At 48.2% G+C, this 20,886-nt stretch overlaps 1 protein-coding gene across 1 annotated transcript in view; it reads right to left on the bottom strand.

Annotated features, from left to right (window-relative positions):
- Positions 1-1,437: 1,437 nt before the first annotated feature.
- LOC119437085 (cholesterol 7-desaturase nvd-like) overlaps positions 1,438-20,886 on the bottom strand; it is a 21,658-nt gene continuing 2,209 nt past the window's right edge. The window contains exons 2-5 of the mRNA XM_049660125.1: positions 19,136-19,324; positions 18,321-18,574; positions 7,547-7,891; positions 1,438-1,735 (exon numbers count right to left, since the gene is read on the bottom strand). Coding sequence (XP_049516082.1) covers positions 1,574-1,735; positions 7,547-7,891; positions 18,321-18,574; positions 19,136-19,324 — 950 coding nt within the window. The 3' untranslated portion in view covers positions 1,438-1,573. The remainder of the gene's footprint in view (positions 1,736-7,546; positions 7,892-18,320; positions 18,575-19,135; positions 19,325-20,886) is intronic.

The raw sequence follows: 20,886 nt of genomic DNA, 5'->3' as shown, positions 1-20,886 counted from the left end.
CGCATGTTTCCTAGATTTCTGTCATCTTTAGTTGTTGGTATAATATTTTTATTGTAAATTCAGAGGTGGTTCGAGAAACGCGGAACGGAGGAGGAGAAAGTATATTTCTCGGCGCCATCCTCACGGAAAAAAAAATATTTTCAGCGAATAAAAAAAACGTTCAGCGATTGAAGCGAAAAGTGCATACATTCTTTGGCATCACGCATACAACATACAACACAGCATTTATTTTAATAAAGAACCAGCACGAAACAAGCGTCCAAACCACGCCATTGATGAAAGGCGCTCCTGATAACAACGAGACGCACTTAGCTCTCCCTGTATAGGTTTCCTGGTAAAGATTACTGTTGCGGAAGCTGCCACGGCAACGGCAGCTTGCGACGCGGGGTGTGACGTCACTAACCTGCCCTATATAATATAACCAGCCTAGCAACTGATTTCATTGCTGTTACAGCACCGTTATGGGTAGGCAACACGTATTTAGGACTCCAGGGGAACAGCGTGAATACGAGCAGCGGCGGCGTGCTGCCGCTGGTCGTATTGCCGTGGAATTCCAGCACAGAGAAAGTACGCACGTCTACATTCTGATGCGGCTGAATAATGCGCCGGAGGAGCAATTGGGCAATAAAGCATTGCATGCACCCCTCAGCAGTTGTAGTGGTGGTTTTTAACAGCTTCGCTGGACATCCACTTTCGTCATTGTGAAGCGGTACATTTCCAATGGCACATACCTACGTACCCAATTTGGCATTAAAGACGTTTATTGAAGGCCAACACAGACTGAGTGGCACATACTTAGTTCTCCCAGTCCTCGTCAAAGAGTTTCTTCTAACAGCGGTACCCTACCCATTCCTGCATCTACAGTAACCCACATGGGTGTGAAAGAGCTTTGTTGCAGAGAAGCACGTATGTAGTACATATTGGCACCCATGTTGATCCGATGGTTCGTTTCGAAACTTCTTACCTCAGCACAGCCGCACAATGCGCTAACCATTTGACAACGGACTACCAAGTGACCTAGGTTTGTGGGAAAACGGTTATATAGAAACATAGAAAGAAAGGAGAAAAGAAAGAAAGAAAGAAGAAAGAAGAAAAGAAAGAGAAAAAAGAAAGAAAGGAAGAAGAAAAGAGAGAAAGAGAAAGACAGAGGAAAAGAAAAGACAGACAGACAGACAGACAGACAGACACAGACAGACAGACAGACAGACAGACAGACAGACAGACAGACAGACAGACAGACAGACAGACAGACAGACAGACAGACAGACAGACAGACAGACAGACAGACAGACAGACAGACAGACAGACAGACAGACAGACAGACAGACAGACAGACAGACAGACAGACAGACAGACAGACAGACAGACGGACGGACGGACGACGACGGACGGACGGACGGACAGACAGACAGACAGACAGACAGACAGACAGACAGACAGACAGACAGACAGACAGATAGCCCCCGGAAGGTGCGTGAGGTACCCTAGAATGAAAACGCATTAAAAACCCCTACGATCAGCCTAGAAATATGGGAGGAACAAAGAGCTGGCTTTATTCACAGTCGTCAACGTATCACCAGGACAAGCTTTTTTCTTTCACTTGTTGCCATGTCGGACTGCTCTTGCTGTAAAACTGGCTGTACCATTTTCTGAATTCCTTGATGTCCTTATCTTCATCCAACAAAACCGGCTTCTTAAAGGCCTTCTGATTCCATACAGCGACGTCTCTGTCCATCTGCAAACAAAGTAACAAGCAGGATTTGTAGTGCTGTGAGCAGCGAAAACATGTTTAAGAGTTTCTTTAACTGACTAGCTAGTGAAATGAGAATACAATCGCTGGTTTGTTACTTGGGACTCGTGCTACATGTGTATACATACACGTGTAGCATACACATACAGATTCATACATGCCCATTGAAGTATTCGCATAGGCGTACACAGTGACGGTCAAGGCGCCTCGGCCGTTTTTTTTTTTTTTTCTGCCCTTCGACTCAAGTACGACCTATATTTCATATACCCTACCCAGCCTCGTCAAGAATTGTGAAGCTAGCAGCGATTAATGCAGGAATGAAATACGGGTACGAGGAGTCAACCTCATCGAAAATTGCCATCTTAACAGACTCCCGCGTTGCCCTTAACAGATTACAACGCAGTCAGATTGATTGTCCAGTTGTGCTCAGCATTACTGACTCTGCCAACAAAATTGCATCACGTCAGTGCCCAGTTGATACCTTCACAAGCAAGGATCGCCGAAAATGAAGAGGCTGATCGGCTCGCTTCAACTTACGCTCATAACGACTGCGTCTGCTCTGAATGCCTGTGCAAGCTTGATGACGTTCGTCAGCTGATTCTTCACCTAGTCAAGCACCATCCAGACTAGCGCTTCGCAAATGGAACGTTCCCGCCCTTTGTGCGCGGTCGAGGCTTGCCTCGTCGCGCTAGAGCACAACACTCCAGCTAAGGGTTGGCTGTGTGAACGTGTGCGAACGTTTATACCGACAAGGACGTGTCTCCCGTCCATTGTGTGCGTCTTGCGATTGCTGCGAGACACATCAGGCTCATCGCGCCCTCCTTACCTTTCTAGAAGTAACTAATTTAGGTTCACGTTTCTAGGTTATTTCTGTTTTCAAACAAGACCACAGACACGTTTTCTTCTATTTTACAATTTTTTAGTAGCGTGACCTGCAGTGACCAGCCATACTGTGTGTGTGTGCGTGTGTGTGTGTTCTTTCCTATCGTTGTGAAGTTGTGAAGAGTAGCCAAGCGTTGTGCCCCTTCCGATGGCAGTTGCCAGCCTGCCCCTCGCTTTCCCCTTTCCTGTCAAGTGTATATATATTTCGAAATCAAATGATAATAATAATAATAATAATAATAATAATAATAATAATAATAATAATAATAATAATAATAATAATAATAATAATGCTAGTTATACGCTTGGGGGAATTCTTCATCTTATACATTGGCATTGTGCGGCGTCTGTAGATGAGCTACCGCAAGCCCTCTCGTGGTTTCTTATGTTGAATTTCTCTACAACTTACACTGAGTCAAAGTGAGCCAGCACCTTTTCATAAAAATGGCTACAGCACTTATTATTATTATAAATGCTGTGAAGGGCACATAATACTTTCCGAGTTATAACGCATTCCGTTACAAAACAAATTCAAGAAGTTACTTTACAAATTGCGCTATTTTTGGGAAATTATACGCCTGAAATCTGCAACCTAATTATACATAGTGTTTTTTTTTCGTGACCATATAAATTTTTTTATAAAAAGGGTGAGAGCGTAGCGAAAGTGGTATTTTTGGCAGGTTAGTTCTACGTTAAGGTGGACATACTTTGCAGCTAATAACGTGAGCATCAGAACACTAATTTACAAACAAATTTTAATTAACCTTTTTATTAGAACCCCTCGGCGCAGTTGTTTATATGGCATATTTGGAGGCAGTCACGTTTTAATGCACCCCTATTTTGCGCCTAATTTGAGATATTCATAATATAAGTTGAACGCTCCATCCAAGCAATAGGAGTCGTGTGAGTTTGTAAGTAGAATGTGAAGCCTTTTTCTTTCAACAATGCGCGCACCTCACCCATTAGAGCCCTCCGCGCACAGAAGTCCTGCATTCACTTGCTGTTAAATCTTCATCGCAACCAGACACGCATTGCGCAGTTTTCAGAGGCTGAAGTGCAATATATACGAAATGTGTTTGGGTGTGCAAAGGTGAGATCAAGCTAGTATTTTGTTTTCTCAGTGAGACAACGCCGTCAATCGCTTCTTTTAAAGGGCCCAGCGGGTTTGCATGCCGAACACTCAACAGGAGATGTCCGCACGGACGACAGTTATTTCAGACAATAAAGTATTCCCCCTTCTCTATTCGCTCATCCTCAGCTCGACGCGAGCATCACCTCTGCCAACCATTTTATAGAGAATGCCTAGTAAGTTGAAGGTGTTCTTTACAAATTTTCGTTGCGTCGCAAGCCAACACAACCAACCACAGCAGAAGACGGACCATCTCGCTCGCAGTTTATTGCGACCGATGGCCTTCTACTTCAAATAAAAACGTACAACTAATTTTACGTAGGAAAAGAAAACACTACAGCGAAAAGCTGGACGGTAGCTTTCTCTTCTGACTTCAGTAGTGACGTTAAGGTCCACCACACGTACGCACCGGTGTCGGCGTCAGCTCACTCCTTATTGCCGAAAAAGCGGATACTATTTCTGGAGAGAACATTGTTACGATTCACTTTGAGCGGCCATGCCCAGAACAAATGCAAACGCATGGGAAACGGCGTGCCTAAGGATTCTGCTCGTCAACATGAACAGACGGGTCCATCGCGTGGGTCCGAAGGATATGCGAAACCAGCCGTGCCGCGATGCGACCAGCTCAAGCCCGCTCGGGACGTTCACCCCGCTACGACCACCAACCCCCGCTACGGCAACCAACCCTCACTACTGTCACCCACCCTCGCTACTTCGTCTGGTTTGCCCTGACGTGTCCTAACAAGGCCGCAGTGGGGGCACGAGAAAAGGAGAATACCCGGATGGCGGAGGGTATAAAAAAGCCAGCAAGCTGCCACATGAAGAACACTTTTGCTTTGCCCTAGCGTGCAGGAGCATGCACGCAGACCGTTTCTTGTATGTTTTCTTTGGAGCACACCGCTCACCCGTAACTATGTATTAAACTTGTGTTATTTGTTTTTACGTCACCTCGCCTTCCCTGCCGGACCCTCTCCGATGGTCAACCTAGTTCGAGGTCCAAGCAGACGCTGTTGAAGGTTTATAAAACCCTGGCCCGTAACAACATGTTCTGAAACAGAACCACTTCATACAATTAAGTTTTTCCCTCTCTCTGCCGACTGCCTCGCAAGGGGAGGCGCGCGAGTTCTGCGTACGTGCCTTGGAAGTGCGGGAGGCAAGGGCAAGTTGTGCGTTCACTTCAAAAACACCTCCATACTGGCCCGTTAAAAAAAATGGGAACACGAAAGCTAGTGGCGACATCTTGAGACAGTGTATTCAAATAAGATGAATTCTGAACATTCCAGAGAAGTACTATTCTTGATGAAGGTAAATTGAACAAAAATTGGAGGATGCTTAAGCTTCGCCTTTAATAGTAGAATGCGATAGCGTTATCGGGACCCGTTCACATCGCATGGTTCACATATGGCAAGTAGGCTTCATTCACTCCAACACAGAACTTGGGAAAGCCAGCTTACGAAGACTAAGCTTATACCGATCCCCTTAAAGTCAGCTTCACTTTTAAACAGTAATGCATTGCTGGGAAGTCTTTTTTCCAGGGGCAATTTAAGTCGTCTTATATTAAAATGTGAAGGCCCTGTGACCTTTTTTCATTATTTTATTAATTGTTTGCTATTGCACCGACGCGCGCGCGTGTCCAAAATGCATTTTGCCAATTTGACCTGGCCAGGATGCCAGCGCCATCTGGATAAGATTTTCGCAAGTAGACTACCTGAGTGAGTCGGTGTTTTTATGGTCGAAATGCTGGCAAAATAGGTTGTTTGAGTTTCCTCGTAACAGAATTAATTTTTCTCGTATTTAAAATAACAGTCCGACGCCACCATGTCTGTAGGTTTTGCTTAAGTTGTACTTTACCATTTTTCTGACAGATTTCACTGTGAGAAATTCAGTTTTTGTTCACTAACACCTTACGCCACGACGAAGGGCCTGCGCGGTCGGAGTGGTTGCGGATGATTTCTTCCGCCACGGACGCCGACATCCACGCCGACACCGACGCCGACACCGGATAGGCTGCGACACGGGGCCCTTAACTCTCTCGCGTTAAAGCTTTTGCTTTAAAATACGTATGTAGCTGTTCAAACGGTTACACCAGCATATAAGTTGAACACAGTCACTCACGGCGACAGTAGTCCAACACAATTTGTTTATAGTGCATCCAGACGAAGGACCGAATCCAGGCCGGAGGGCGCGTCACGTGACCTAACATGAGCGATTCGCCTCGTCCGCGCCTCTTCCGTGAGCCACGCGGACGCCTAACGCCAAGCCGTTTTTCACGTCCAGATTCTGGCGGGGTAAAGCCGCAGCTTTAACTTATAAACACGCAGTGTCTGGCGACTAGTACACTTCTCTCCTGCTCGAGGACAGCCGCATTGCAGTCAGCATCAGTCCTTTGTTTGCTGGCGCCTGGTTACAGTGCTTCATAGCTCCTGGTGTCGTTCACTTTTATTGAACAATGAATTTGTGCGATGGCGCCGCCTTTTATTTCATCCACATCGTGGAAGAGTTTCCCACTTTGTGGGACCTCAGCTGTGCAGATTATGCGGACACCGTCACAATCAGTCACAATCAGGGAATAGTGACTCTCTCCTGCAATGCAAAAAAAAAAAGAAATCTCAGTCAACTGCGCGCTAGCAGACTACAAAAAAGAAGGTGTACAAATCCATCTGATATCTGGTTGTTTCAGAGCAGTAAATGTATACAGTATCAGCGAAAACCAATCGCACTCAATGGTGCAGTTAAGTGTAAACACATCAAAATTATCTCATGCAAGTTTATGCAGAAAGTCGGTGCCGACAGCACGGCCATACAAAACTTGTGTGCATTCGTGATACCCCTTCCACGCGAACCCTCTGGATCTGCATTGGATATTTCGGGCGCGATTGAGTTTGTACGCTATACCACAGGAGCGCGCTTGAAGACACTTGTACAGCGGCCTTCGATCAGCACCAGGCTCAGTTTTCAACCGATATACATTTAACACGGCTCTCTCCGTAATAACTTGGAAACGTGTGACACTTACCTGAAGCAAGGTACCACAGTGTGACCTGCAGCCGTGTTTCCGCCGATATAGAACGGCGCATAACGGTATCCTCCTTACGTATGCGGGGCTCCACGCACGACAAAAGTTGCAGAAACTGCTCTCTGCTTACAAGAAGCAGCCTCCGATATTCGTCGAGGTCAGTCTTCAGGAGCTCTTCGTAGAGCAGGTTTAGGATGCCCAATTATTCCCTTCCCATCCAGTCTTTCCGCCAACAACACTGTTTTCATGCAAAAAAATCTAAGTCCTCGACAATCTCTGACAGAACAACAGCCATCCTGGCCAAACGTCGCTTTCTGTTGGCCTTATGGCTGGCTTACATTTTGTAGGAAGAAACTCTCAAACCAGTCTGCTGCTAGCCAGCGCAGAGGCTGCGTTCGAGAGTACTCCGGCTCTGTGGCGCTGTCGTCTGGTGGGCCTCGTCCGCCGTGTGGATGCGCTTGCAGTCGGACGGTCCGTGGCATAGTCGTCCGCGTCCGCTAAAAATCCGGATTTGGTCCTTCGTCTGGATGCACTATTAAAGACAGCTTCGCATTGTGTCGGCATCAGTGGTGTTGCTAACCCGTGCATGCCAAACTCCAAAATTAATTTGCAGACACAAACACAACTCCCAGAAGCGACGTCTAGTGCACACGACAGAAGTGCCCTGGAGAACGTTCAAGTGTTCTCGATATCTGTGCACCAAACAATCGCCAATCTCTTTTCAGTGACTAGGAGCCGCCCACCGATAACACCAGAGGTACAGACTCACCATGTTGCTGATGCCACGTTCTGCTGCGTAGCACCAAAACCAGGACAATAGCCCCGGTCTCCCATAGGATCGGTGCACAATGCGCGTTAGAAATGGAGCCACCGGCGTCGCCGAAACCACCGCAACGAATTCTCCGAAAATGTTGCGGACCGAGACAAAGGTCAGGGCTGGGCCCACCTGCCTCACAATGCCTCGGCATCGAGCGAACTTGGGCTTCCATCCCATCAGCGACATTTGTATGGACAGCGACGTGGAGACCTCCTCACCGGCCACTGCGAATGTCGCGTCCCACTTGAGCTCCATCAGGCGGCACAGCCACGAATCTTTAGGCCGGCTCGCGAATTCCTGCATGGAACGCAGAGAGCGCTTTTTTTTACAGACAACAGGATAAGAAGAACATCAGTAGACGGCGCACGGAGAAGTAATTGTATAGGCCTGTGCTGTGTACAGCGTTAGAGACACATTGGACAGGCGGTCACTCTCTGAAAAGGCAGTGGTCACAACAAACGCACGTGCTAAGGGCAGCTATAGCGCTATCTCGCTGCCTGAGGTCGACTTATGTGCGAAATAGACTGTTATAGTGGTGTCTGGCGTCTCACAATTTTGTGCACCATTTCCATCTCGATAGGCACCTTTCTCACTTCGTATCTTGTTAAATCCCTTTTCTCTTTGATGATGTATGATGTTTAAAGGCGCAAGGGCCTAGTATGGCCAAAGAGCGCCATGTCAGTGTTTGTGAGTTTGCAGTGGAGCGATGAATTCTGAGAAATAGGTGAGGCGTGGCTGTAAAGGGGCCTAAAAATAATCGCTGTAAAGTTCGTAAAATATACATGTACTAAAATCATGGCAATGACTAATGAGGTGTACAATGAAATGAAGAATGCATTGAGAAAGAATGACACGATATTTAAAATATTTAAGATGCAGTAAACTGGCAAGAAACTCTACTGCCTAAACAGAGCCCTTGAACCACAAGGGCCTGGAGGCATTTGCTATAAAAAACTACTATCACAGCGGCATCCTCTGGAGAGAGGATGCGCTATGAACTAGTAGGGCTAATAACATGCAGGACCACATCATTCAAAAAATCGACGACTGCTTTGGCATTAAAAAGCGGTTCTTCACCAAGAAACATAATGGGGTGAAGCGGGATATAATATCGGTACGCTTGTGGAAAATATTTTTGTCTTTCTGTTTCGGCTTCGCGGCACTCCACGAGGACGTGGAGGACGGTTAGCCTCTCACCACATCTACCACAGGTTGGTGGTTCATCATCAGTAAGCAAAAAATTGTGGGTGCCATATGTATGTCCTATTCTGAGACAACAGAATAGGACATCAGTTGGTCGTGTTTTCGTTACGGGAGGCCAGAAACCCAACTGTGGTTTAATGAAGTGAAGCTTATTGTTTGTTTCAGCGTCCCACAAGCATTGCCAGTGGCTTCACAGTTCATGTAACAGATGTGGCCATTTGATCTGCTCGGACATTACCCTTAATGCCTCTATGACCCGGCACCCAGCATATGATTACATGCCGGTTTGATATATACGCTCTGGATAGGATGGAATAGAGTTAGTACAGGATTTTTTTGTTTGCAGAGTGACATCAGGGCTTTAACGACACTTAGAGAGTCTGTAAATATAATTGCTTTTTGAAGTTTTGATTTCCTTATATGATTCACTGCCGAGAATAGTGTATGGGCCTCAGCCGTAAAGATACTCGTTTCCGGGTGCAGTACACCGGATTCCGAGAAGGATGGGCCGACGGCTGCATACGACACGCCGGCATGTGACCTAGAAGCGTCTGTGTAAAACTCTGGGCACGAGTACCTGGATTGAAGCTCTAGGAAATGCATTTTAATGTTTGCCTCTGGTGCGTTTTTCGTGACCTCTACAAACGATGTATCGCAATCAATGAGCTGCCACTGCCACGGAGGTAACAGTTTCACTGGAGCCATAGGACGATGATCAAGCAGCGGAACACCCATTTCCTCACTAAGATTCCTGAGACGCAAAGACAACGGCTTTCTCGCTGCAGGTCGATTGTGGAAGAGTGTGGCAGCGGTCACATCGTTTATTGTTGAATAAGACGGATGTTCAATATTTGCTTGTACTTTCAGAAAATATGTAAAACTGCTGTATGACCGCTGCAGATGAAGTGACCACTGATTCGACTCTACATAGAGGCTCTGGGTCGGACTTGTTCGGAAAGCACCGGTCCCGAGGCGGATACCCAGATGGTGAACGGGGTCTAGTATTTTTAATGCACTTGGTGTTGTGGAATTATAATCTATAGATCCGTAATCGAGGCGCGAGCGGACAAGACTTTTATACAGGTTAAGCAGACACTTTTGATCATTACCCCAAGTCGTACGCGACAGAAGCTTTAAAAGGTTCATTGTATTCAGGCATTTTGCCCTCAGATACTTAATATGAGGAATAAATGTAAGCTTGGAATCTAAAATAATGTCTAGAAGCTTATGCTCACTGCTCACAAAGAGCGCATCTCCTTTGATTTGTGTACTGGGGACAAGCGTTATGCCTCTCTTGTTTGTAAAGAGTACGCAAGTGCTCTTCTGGGCGTTTACTTTAAAACCGTTCTCATCTGCCCATTTGGACAATCTGTTTATTCCCAGCAGCACTTGTTGTTCGCAGATGGCAATATTGCATGACTTGAAGGCTATCTGCACATCGTCGACATAAACAGAATAAAGCATAGTGCGTGGGATGACTGTGTGCAGGGAACTCATTTTTACAATAAATAGTGTGCAACTAAGCACGCCCCCTAGTGGTACACCGGTCTCTTGGGTGAATTACTTAGAAAAAGCGTTACTGACTCTTGCGCGGAATGTGCGATTAGATAGGCAACTTTCGATTGTGTTTAACATGTTGCCACGGACACCCATCGCAGAGAGATCTCGGAGAATGCCGTAAGCGCCATGTCGTGTCGTAAGACAGAACTGCTTATGTATAAAAGCGTCTCTAATATAAGACTCAATGCGAACAAGGTGGTCTGGTGGGGACATAACTTCCCTGAAACCACATTGGAAGGGGTCTAGTAATTTGTTGTGTTCAAGGAAACAGATTAAGCGCCTATTGATCATTTTTTCAAACAGTTTGCACAGACAGCTTGTTAGCGCTATTGGCCTGTAGCTGCTGGCTAGGGACGGGTCTTTGCCTTGTTTAAGCACGGGGATGACTATAGCCTCCTTCCACGAGGACGGGATATACCCAGCCGACCACATGGCATTGAAAAGAGACAGGAGTGTTTTCAGCGCTTCAGGATGCAGGTGCTTAATTATTTCATACATGACACGATCGCCGCCTGGTGCCGAGTTGTTGCAGCAGGTAAGAGAAGCTTTAAGTTCAACTAGGCTGAATTGGCAGTTGTAATCTTCATTTCGTGAACATTTTCGATCAAGGGGCTTTCGCTCTTCGTGTTCTTTGAACCTGAGAAATGTTTGTGTGTAATGGGACGCACTGGATACATGTTCAAAGTGTTCGCCCAGACAATCTGCCTGGTCTTCCAGGCTCTCACCTTGAGTACTGACTAAGGGTAATGGGTGTAGCTCCCGGCCTTTTAATTTATTAACTCGATTCCACACTTTTGTCTCATCCGTGTAAGAATTTATACCGGAGAGGTACTTCTCCCAACTCTCTCTTTTAGCACGTCGACGTGTTCTTCTACCCTGGGATTTTATTTGTTTGAAACTAACCAAGTTTTCGGCAGTTGGACAGTCGCGAAGTCGTCCCCAAGCTTTGTTTTGATTTTTCCGTGCTTGTTTACAATCTTCATTCCACCACGGGATGCGACGTTTATTCGTAAGTCCGTTAGTTTGACGGATGCATTTCGTGGCAGCGTCAATTATAAATCCTGTTATATACGCCACAGCCTCTTCTATATTAAAGGAGGCAATATCATCCGTACTTCTAATATGTAAGTTCTCGGAAACGTTCCCAGTTAGCTGTGTCAGCCTTCCATCGGGGAATGTGTGGTGAGCAGATATCTTGTTTTGTTAAGTTTATTATAATTGGGAAGTGGTCGCTCCCAAAAGGGTTCTTGAGAACGGACCACTCCAGGTACTGCATTTGTGTACTCGACGTGATACTTAAATCTATGGAGGAGTATGTGTTGTGCGCCACGCTCTATTGCGTTGGCTCTTTCTTATTAAGTATCATGCTCCTGAGGAAAAAAGAAAGTTTTCTATCAGGCGACCTCTCGCATCGCAACGAGAGTCTCCCCACAATGAGTTATGTGCATTGAAATCTCCGACAACTATGTAAGGAGCCGGAAGTTCATCTATGTAGTTTTGAAATTCGGTTTTATTAAGGTGATAACTAGGAGGAATGTATAAAGAGCTGATAGTGACTAGCTTGCCAAACAGCACCCCTTGGACAGCAACTGCCTCTAGGGGCGCACGAAGTTTTATTTCCCGACAGGCAATACCTCTGTCGACTACAATAGCCACACCACCGGAAGACACGACTGTGTCATCGCGGTCTTTACGAAAAATGGCGTATTGCCGGAGAAAGTTTGATTGTGTAGATTTAAGGTGTGTCTCTTGAACACACAGCACCTTAGGATTAAACCTCTGTAGGATTTCTTCGACGTCATCGAGGTTGTGTAGGAGTCCTCTGACGTTCCATTGTATTATTTGTGTATTCATGTTGAAAGTGTTTTTTTTTGCTGTGTGTTTAAGAGACTAACTTAACTTACAGAGCCCTTGCCGGGCCCTGTGATGCGGGCTTTTTCTTTTTATTGCGATAGCAATTATATGGACACTCAAAAGCAGATTTCTGCCGTCGGCGTCGCCGTCGCCGTCGCCGTGAGGTGACGTCAATGGAGATGAAATTGTTGCCGCGCGCCGAACGCTGTATGTGCGAGTGAAAGGCCGCGAGGGGCGCGCGCTTTCACGGGGAGCGAACGCACGGCGGAGAACAAACGCGCGTTCTGCGCCGTGCTCGCTTAAGGGCTGCAGAAGTAGGCGTCTCTTTCCTCCTTTACAATCACCATATATGTAGAGCAAACGCGCCTTCTTCCGACGCGCGAGAGGCCGTGGGGGAGGGGGGGAGGGGGAGGGAAGGGAGGCGACGTTTAGCTGCGGCACCAAGTGCCTATTTATATCAGAGGCTCCGGCAACAGTCACCAACGCCATACGCATTTTGAGCGAACGCGGGCAAAACGCCGACGGCGTCGACAACAGTTCCCTGCTGCTCAGCTCAGACCAGCAAGACCAGGTCTGGGCCGTCCAGTTAGCCGAGGCAGCCGCTGAGACCCAGGGGATCTCGGCGTCTGCTAGGCGGAGGGAGGCTGCGTCCGCCCTCGTGAATTGCTGGCACCATTAAAGTTGTATCTCTCTCTCTCTCTCTCTGCGTGTTGCCGGTGCTGCTGCATGTCCAAGTTTATACAGCTGATAAAGCTAATATCATTACTCCGTATAGCTCTCTACAAATTTGCTATCGCAATTGATGCTTCGCCTTTCAGGTGAAACTGCGACAACTTTTTGGAGCGATCGCGAGATTCTCGGGGCTCCTTTGGCGCTTGCGGCGCCGTCTGGCCGTTTGTTGTGTCCATCGCCTCTGGCGAGGCGCTGGACACGCGCTCTTGCGAGCGGTTGGTTTGACGGGAAGGCCTCGTCTCGAGGGACGAGGCCCTTGAGGCCACCAGCCCGGAGGTCGAAGGCCCCTTCTTGTGACGTGGCGGAGCAGCGCCAGCTGCAGCCGCCGGGGGGGGGGGGGGGGGGGATGGCGTCACTGCCGGCTCACTGTGTGGGCTGGACAGCCGCCGGAAGCCGTTGTGACGCTGCCCCCTGACGCGCCACTTCGGCAAAGGTGTTCTTTGGCAGGTAGGATACCCGCCTGCGTGCCTCCTTGAACGTTAGATTTTCCTTTACTTTAATTGTTACAATTTCCTTTTCTTTTTTCCAGGATGGGCACGACCGCGAGTATGCGGCCTGCTCCCCATCACAGTTCACACAATGTAGCGAGTTTTCACAAGACTCAGATGAGTGTTCATGAGCACTGCATTTCGCACACGTTTGGCGGCCTCGGCAGTTCTGAGAGCTGTGGCCGAATCGCTGGCATTTAAAGCATCTGAGAGGACTTGGAATGTATGCCCTGACACGACGTTTGATGTATCCGGCCTCGATGGACTCGGGCAGGACACTTGAACCGAAAGTGAGCACCAGGTGCTTAGTCTTGATTTCTTTGCCGTCGCACCTCATCTTAATTCCTTTAACGTTTATCACATTCTGCTCACTGAAGCCCTCCAAGAGTTCAGCCTCGGTTAGCTCTATTAAATCATCATCTGAAACAATGCCGCGAGTGGTGTTCATAGTACGGTGTGACGTCAATGTTATCGGCATGTCCCCAAATGACACTAATCTCGGCAGTTCTTCGTATTGTATGTGATCGCGGAGCTCCAGAAGTAGATCACCGCTTGCCATTTCCGATGCTTTGTAACCTCGGCCAAGAGCTTCAGTCAGAGACTTCGAGACAAGGAAGGATGAGATCATTGTCACTGTCTTTTCAGGCTTATCAGAGTGGATGACGTGAAATCGTGGAAAGTTTTGTATCCTGTTGCCAAAAAATTGAAATACATCTTCGGTGCGCCCTCGTTTCTGAGGGCGATCAGGGAGTTGAGGGAAAGTGCTGTCCATGAGTATAGCTGGGATTTTCGGCAGCGATGCCAACCACCCACCAACGAGCCCAACGCGGGGACGTGACAGGAGTTCCTGTAATGGTAATCCTGCCAACGCCAGCTGTACATCACTGCTATAACCAAATACAGCATAACCAAGACTGGCTAGCAACACAAGGTTAACCCTTGCCGCCCAGAAATTTGGAAGTGAGGAGAAGATAATAGAAGACAGGAAAGAAGAGACAGCGAAAGAGAAAGAAAAAGTGTTGAGAGGGGGACAGGAAAAGGCAACTGCCGATTTCCTCCAGGTGGGTCAGTCTGGAGGTGCCGTCTATGTGAAGCAGAGGCCGAAGAGGTGTGTTGCCTCCGCCGGGGGGCCTTATAGGTACGAACACCCGGCATCGGCTCAACCCCCAGGATACCCCTTTCCCCAGACACGGCTAAGCCGCGCACGGCTACACGCGGGAGGGTCCCACCCTCATGTGCTCGGGTACGTGGTGTCGCAACACACCAAACGCCTGCTGACGCAGACGCCCCTGCGGGTCCCTTTTCTCTTTACAAACAACTGCCAGCCTCCACCATGCTGTCTAGCGGGAAAGGCTATCTCCACGCTTATATAAGTAGCAGTGCCGTGCAGTGGAATCTTGGCGATCCTGTTCGTCGTTCACATGTGCTATTTTTTTTTTTTTGGGGGGGGGGGGGGGCAACTGTAAGCTATGTAACAATGCACAACGCGAACAGCGCGTAAACTGTCGGCGAACGAAATGTAGTAGTGAAGGTACGGAGCATGAGGGCGGTGCAACGATGAAGGATGAGTTTAAGAATTTACCACGAGAGCATGTAACCTTGCTTGCAGTGTATTATATGTCATAGTTCTTGAGTTGTTTTTCAGCACATCAAGAAGTCTGCGAACTTTCTCGCAGCGACTACTTGCTAAAGGTGTGCCCTAACATGTTACGTTTTAGTCGCCACAGCTAGTGCCTAGTGTTTCCATTGTTGCTGTAGTGTGCAGTCGTCAGGAAAACAATTGCGGACCACATGAAATTATGTCAAATTGAATGTTCATCCCAACTATACGAGCCTGGAGCGTGCAGTCTAGATAATATGCGCTCGGTGGCACGTCACGTCATTCACTTCAGCCTAACGCTCACTGACGGGCGGAAACCTCAACGCAAGGTAGTGAAACCGCAGCTGTCGTGGCACGCTTTTCGCTGGGGCCGCTGAGCCGAATGTGCGAGTGTCTGTGATGCGACGTAGCGAGTCGAACGAGAAGAAAGTTTATCAACCTAAGTCGACGCGAGAGAAGACAAGGTCGATGTACATGTTATATGTATCTGTAAGTACTGAAATGGTGGAATTAAAGATGATGCAATGCTCCATTATTGCATGATAGTTTCCCATTATTTGCATAATTTTTTGTTCCATTATCGGATCTAACTTTTTTGCGGACCCTTTATTTCTTAATTTTACGTCGAGTTCTTCATTAGCGTTATTTTTGTTTTGTTTTTACGCACATGTACGTTGTCATCATTCGCGTCGACATTGGTTGACACGCCTTGCTTTTTTCCATTCTCTACGACGCTCTGGAGGTGCGGCTATATATTATTCGACCGAGAGGCCAGGTAGGCCGATCTCGGAGACAGTGCAGTCTGTGGTGCAATTTTCAACTATCTTGGCGCTAATTACTCCCGTACCGTTAACTTTGCCTACTCTACAACTAATTCTCGCTTGTCACGTTGAGACCTACATTTTGATATTTTTTGCAACTCGCCAAGATGCTCTGGATGCGCGAAACGTACTGTTTTCAGACCACGAGGCCAGATAGATACTCAGATACCACGTACGCCAAACCCGCGTGAAGTCGCCAAAGAAGACCTTGTCTTCAAAAAGGCAGGAAACGATGCTCACAGTGCTTGTAAACTTCATGTGTGCAGGGACAGCATCCTGCTTTCGGAGAGGACGCTACGACCGTTGATGTTTGCTGCCAGGAAGAAAAGGATAGATATTCCTGCAGCAGTGACCCAATTGTATAACCTGACTGTCTTGTGTGCGGCAGTACGTTTTAGGTCGCTGCTTATCTTTGGTAGCCATACCTTTGTTCAAGATAACGAGTAAGTAGCGCAGCCAAGAGAATTAGGCGCCAAATCCAGGAAAAAGCGACAGCAATATGGAAATGCATTTGCCAGACTAACTGCTATTTTATTGCGATAGCAATTATATGGTGTTGGGACTCGGGGTAGCGTTTGAGCCAGTGATCCTTCAGCCAAAGGGATGAGTACATCCGGGAGTAATAGCGAGAGAAAAAAGGGTTTATTCTACATATTTACAGTGGCTCCAAATATTGAAGCCACTCCATGGGGGAGCACTTTTGAAAGTCTCAGCTCACTACATGTCTGAGCACATATTAGAACACGTCAGGACACACCACTGCACCCAAGGTGTCTGCTTATAAAGCAGTCGTCCCCCCCAGTTGACCCGACTAGGAATCTGATGACCTTCGTGCGGCCAACCGGAGGAATCTTTCACAGAACTCCGCCTCTAATGCTGCACCCTCGGAAGCAAGGAAGAGGCAATCTGGAAACAAGGGATTCACACTCCTTCCACAAAGTCGGCGACTTGGTTTCTTGCTCTCCGTAACGGTCATGTTGCCAGGGTCGGGAGAGTGACCTTCGTGTTTTGTACCCGCTTCCACAAAGGGTGGCGGTTGTGGTCGCTTCGTGAGCTTCTTGGGCCGCGTCGCCAGGTAGGCAGCCGCTGATGAAGGGGGTGGCATCGGGGGAAATACCCAAAGGATGCTCACTGCCGATTTGGGGCGCTTGTTTGCCCGTCACCGTCGGTGTCGGGCACTGTCGCCGTCCAGGCGACGCTGATGAAAGGGGCTGCCTCAATGGAAACAACCAAAGAATGCGCCGTGCCGATTCGGGACGCAACAATGGACACTCTCGGCGCATTTCTGCCGTCGGCGGCGGCGTCGTTATTCGTATAAAGTCCAAGCGCGATAACACCGAGTCCGCGCGCCTGTGTGTGCGTTTACTCTGTGTGTGCGAGTAAAAGTGTGCGAGGGTGAGTCGACGATGGTGGCACGATCTCGCGCGCGCAAGGGGGGAAGGCGGGGAGGAAGCAGGCCGTCTTCCATCGCCCGAAATGCACGGGGGGGGGGGGGGGGGTTTCTACTCCAGCTGCTGCTGCGTATGGCGCGGCCGAGCGGACCCTACCTTGAAAGCGGTCTTCGTGTGCGCTGTGTTTTCACCCCTTAGTTCGCGTTCAAGCACGAAGGTCAATTCGCTCGCTGCTGCTGCCACCCTTCTTCACGCCAGCACATTGACAGCGAGTATCCACGGTCATCGAGTGAGCTGTGTTCATGTTTGCTTGTGCGCGCGTGACACCATGCTTGTTTTGTTAGTCAGCGTATGTTTGCAAGTTTACACGGCCGATAAAACTACTATCCTTACATGGTACAGCTGTCTAAAAATTTGCTATCACAATCGATGTTTCGCATTTCGGGCGAAACTGCAACATTTTTGTCCTCAGCCTGCAGCTCGGGCCTCAAATAGCAAGGCACTGCCCCATTGTGGTGTACAAATTATCTATCCGATACTTTTCTAGCCGTATTTTTGACATTTCCATGGACTTCTTTGTTTCCATACATTGCATCCAGTTTACCATCTCTTTTTGTCTCGCTTTCTTTGCATGACTCCGGGTTGGCCATTTACACTTTCACTTACCCTGTAATTGGTTCCCAGCTTTCTTGACCTCTTCCTCCATTCTGTGTCCACGCTTTTGAGGAACAGATGTTTGGGCATTTTAGCCACCCATTTCTTTTCATCCATGTTCCTGAGTCTTTCCTCAAAATTAATTTTTCTCTGTCCTTCTTTGGCTACAAAAGAGACCCAACCCATGAAACCCTGCACTGCCTCATTTGTGGTTTTAGCGTGGGCCCCCAATGTCAATCGGCCCCTCCAACATTTGGTTACCTTCTCGATAGCACTAGTTAGCTGTGCGCTGCTCCCTTGAATAGCCCTAAAAAATGGTGGCTAGCGGCCGTACAATGCTTTCGAGCAGTAGGACTTCCTATCACTCATGCATTGTGCCATGGGGCGCCTATGTGTTTGGAGGCATGCCACGGTGTAACGCACCTGTAGGGACAATAGGCAGGTGGCTGCTTGGAGGCAGTTCAGGTGAGCCCCGTCGGCCACCTTCTGAGCAATGTCCTGGATGTGACCCGTACAGAGCGTCTCATAGCGTGCCATCTGTCGCATAGTGTTGTTGGCCACACCAGCCGGAGCTTCGATCATCCACGAGGGTTCCTCTCCGTCGGCATGGAACCAGACGATGATGAGGCCGCATGATTCTCGACAAGTCCACGCCTTCACCGACACGAATGACGGCGCTGAAACCAGCGATTAAGTCATGAATATGCTCTCTCACTATTATGTCAAAGGGAGTGGCCGACCTTTCGGCTTTCTTTCTAGATCGGTTTCACGGATGCCTCACTACTATTGGCCCAGCCCTATCGTACACGCACAATATGGCGGAGTTCTTAAGCATCATTTTGAAACCTAGGCTGGTATAAAGTAAGAATTCATCTTGCTCGAGGAATTCGCCCATCGCTAACGACCTGCTAATTAAGGTGATAATGTAGGCGGAGCGCCACTCGGACCATTGGCGAAGCGCGAGAAGGAAAAGAATTAGAATAGAATCGTTACATTATTCTGTACCTGCATGCATTCTGCCGCTGTCACTCTGAAAACTGGAGCTCCAACGTGGAGCAACCTTTACGTGGTCCCTATGCTTATACGGCAGCACTCTTAAAGTTAAGAAAGCTTGGCGCTATCTTTAACCGGTGCTTCACGTGGATACAGTCGCGCAACTCACATTTCAGAAGGTTTATATAGCATGAAATTAAGGAAACAGTTATATATTTTTTATAAATAATGGCTCCCGATCTCACTCTTTCTGGCATACGGTACGCCTGCGCATGCTCCGTTGTCTCCTCTGAACCTCCACCCGTGGAACGGGCACTCGATGCAGTCCCCTACCACGCGCCCCAATACCCCCAGGTGGGCACCCAGGTGGGGGCAGTACGCGTCCAGAATGTGCGCAACGCCGTCCGCTGTGCGGAATGCCACCAGCTCCTGGCCTGCGAAAAAAAGAGATCGAGCAGAATAACTACATGTGGTACAAAAATTAGTGCAGAAGAGTTACCTGTGGAACAAGATATGTTTATAGGTATGCCTATGCGCGTACCATTTACTTTACTCCCTGCAGATTTTTATGTACGCCGTCTAGCCACCGTACAAGAAAGCCGCTTTGTTATAATCTTGGACACACATGTTATGAAGCAAAGATATTTAACTGCTTCTGCATTCGACAAAGGGGCGAACAATGCAGAAATCAAAATGTCAATATACATGCGGCATGCTATCTTTTCACTGACGTTCACATCATCCCATTTGAGCACCGTTCTCTTCCCTCATCATCGTAGCGCGAAATCATGCTACGGGGAATGACCACGTCACGAATGACCATAGAAAAACACTCGCCAAACAGTATTAGTCGAACGGACCAACACTGCTTGCTACCGACTACGGCTCTTCCCATCGACACACCACCGCTGCTTCGGCCTGTGGCGCCGGCGCACTCTTTCAAAGCGAAGCTTCCTTTGCCTACCCTCCAGGGTTTGCCATTGTTTCTGGCTGGTTCGCTCATTATCTCCTCGGATATACAGTAGTGAACAAAAAAACATGACCCATTCCACTCTGTGAAGGGGGATGACCAACGAAGCTGTTTAGCACGTAGACGCGCTGCTCCTCGGGAGTCCGGACTATACGCGGCCTCCCCATTACGACGAAAAACGAGAAGTGAAATTCAAAATGGAAAACGGCAACTTGTCTTTCTGGTTTTTTTATAGATTCGTGTGAACGACGGGACCGCCGCCCCGATAAGCCGGAGGAAACTATAGACACGCGTGACGTTTCGACGGTACCGCCATCACGTGAGAGCGGAAGAAAACTAGATACGCAAGCGCTTGGAACGCCGACAAAGAGAGGGTGGTGTGAACACAGACATGGCCGACGCGGGTCGCACTACGGCAAATCTTTGAGAAACCTTTATCATCTACCTGCGAATCTAGTGATCTTGAAAATGAAGCCTATTGATAACTACTCGACTCAAAATACATATCCGAGGGACGCCGGCGCGCCGGTGTGGAAGAAGACGACGAACGCCGAGCAGTGGCTGAGCGCATCGCGGGACCTGACGCAGAAGAAAAATGACGGAACCCTAGCCATAAACAGCTCACTGTAAACACGTGATATTTTGCTATGAAATTTGTGTGCTTGACCTTTAAAGGGACAAGCAACCAATTTTCATTGGTACCCGCTTTTTTAGTGATGGGGGGCGGGGGGATACAGGAAGCTATGGTCTGATGTCAATCATACAGTGGTAAATAGGAAAACCGCCGTGAAAAGATCTACAGTTGTAAGCTGTTATGGGCTCATCTACTAAGCCGTTTCGGTTCGCGTTGTTGTCCGCCGCCGCCGCGTAACCGCTATCCCCCCCCCCTACAGAATGCGAAACAACAGTACCCGGTCTCCGCAGGGATCGAGCCCGGCCCGGCTGCGTGGGAGTCGGATACTTCACCACTGAGCGAAGCAAACGCTTGCTATCCAGCGTCAGAAAAAGGCGCTTTAAACGCGCCCT

The sequence above is a fragment of the Dermacentor silvarum genome, chromosome 1 (assembly GCF_013339745.2).
Source record: "Dermacentor silvarum isolate Dsil-2018 chromosome 1, BIME_Dsil_1.4, whole genome shotgun sequence".
Taxonomy (NCBI): domain Eukaryota; kingdom Metazoa; phylum Arthropoda; class Arachnida; order Ixodida; family Ixodidae; genus Dermacentor; species Dermacentor silvarum.
The sequence above is the reverse complement of the archived record's forward strand: the minus strand, read 5'-3'. Positions and strand labels throughout refer to the sequence as shown.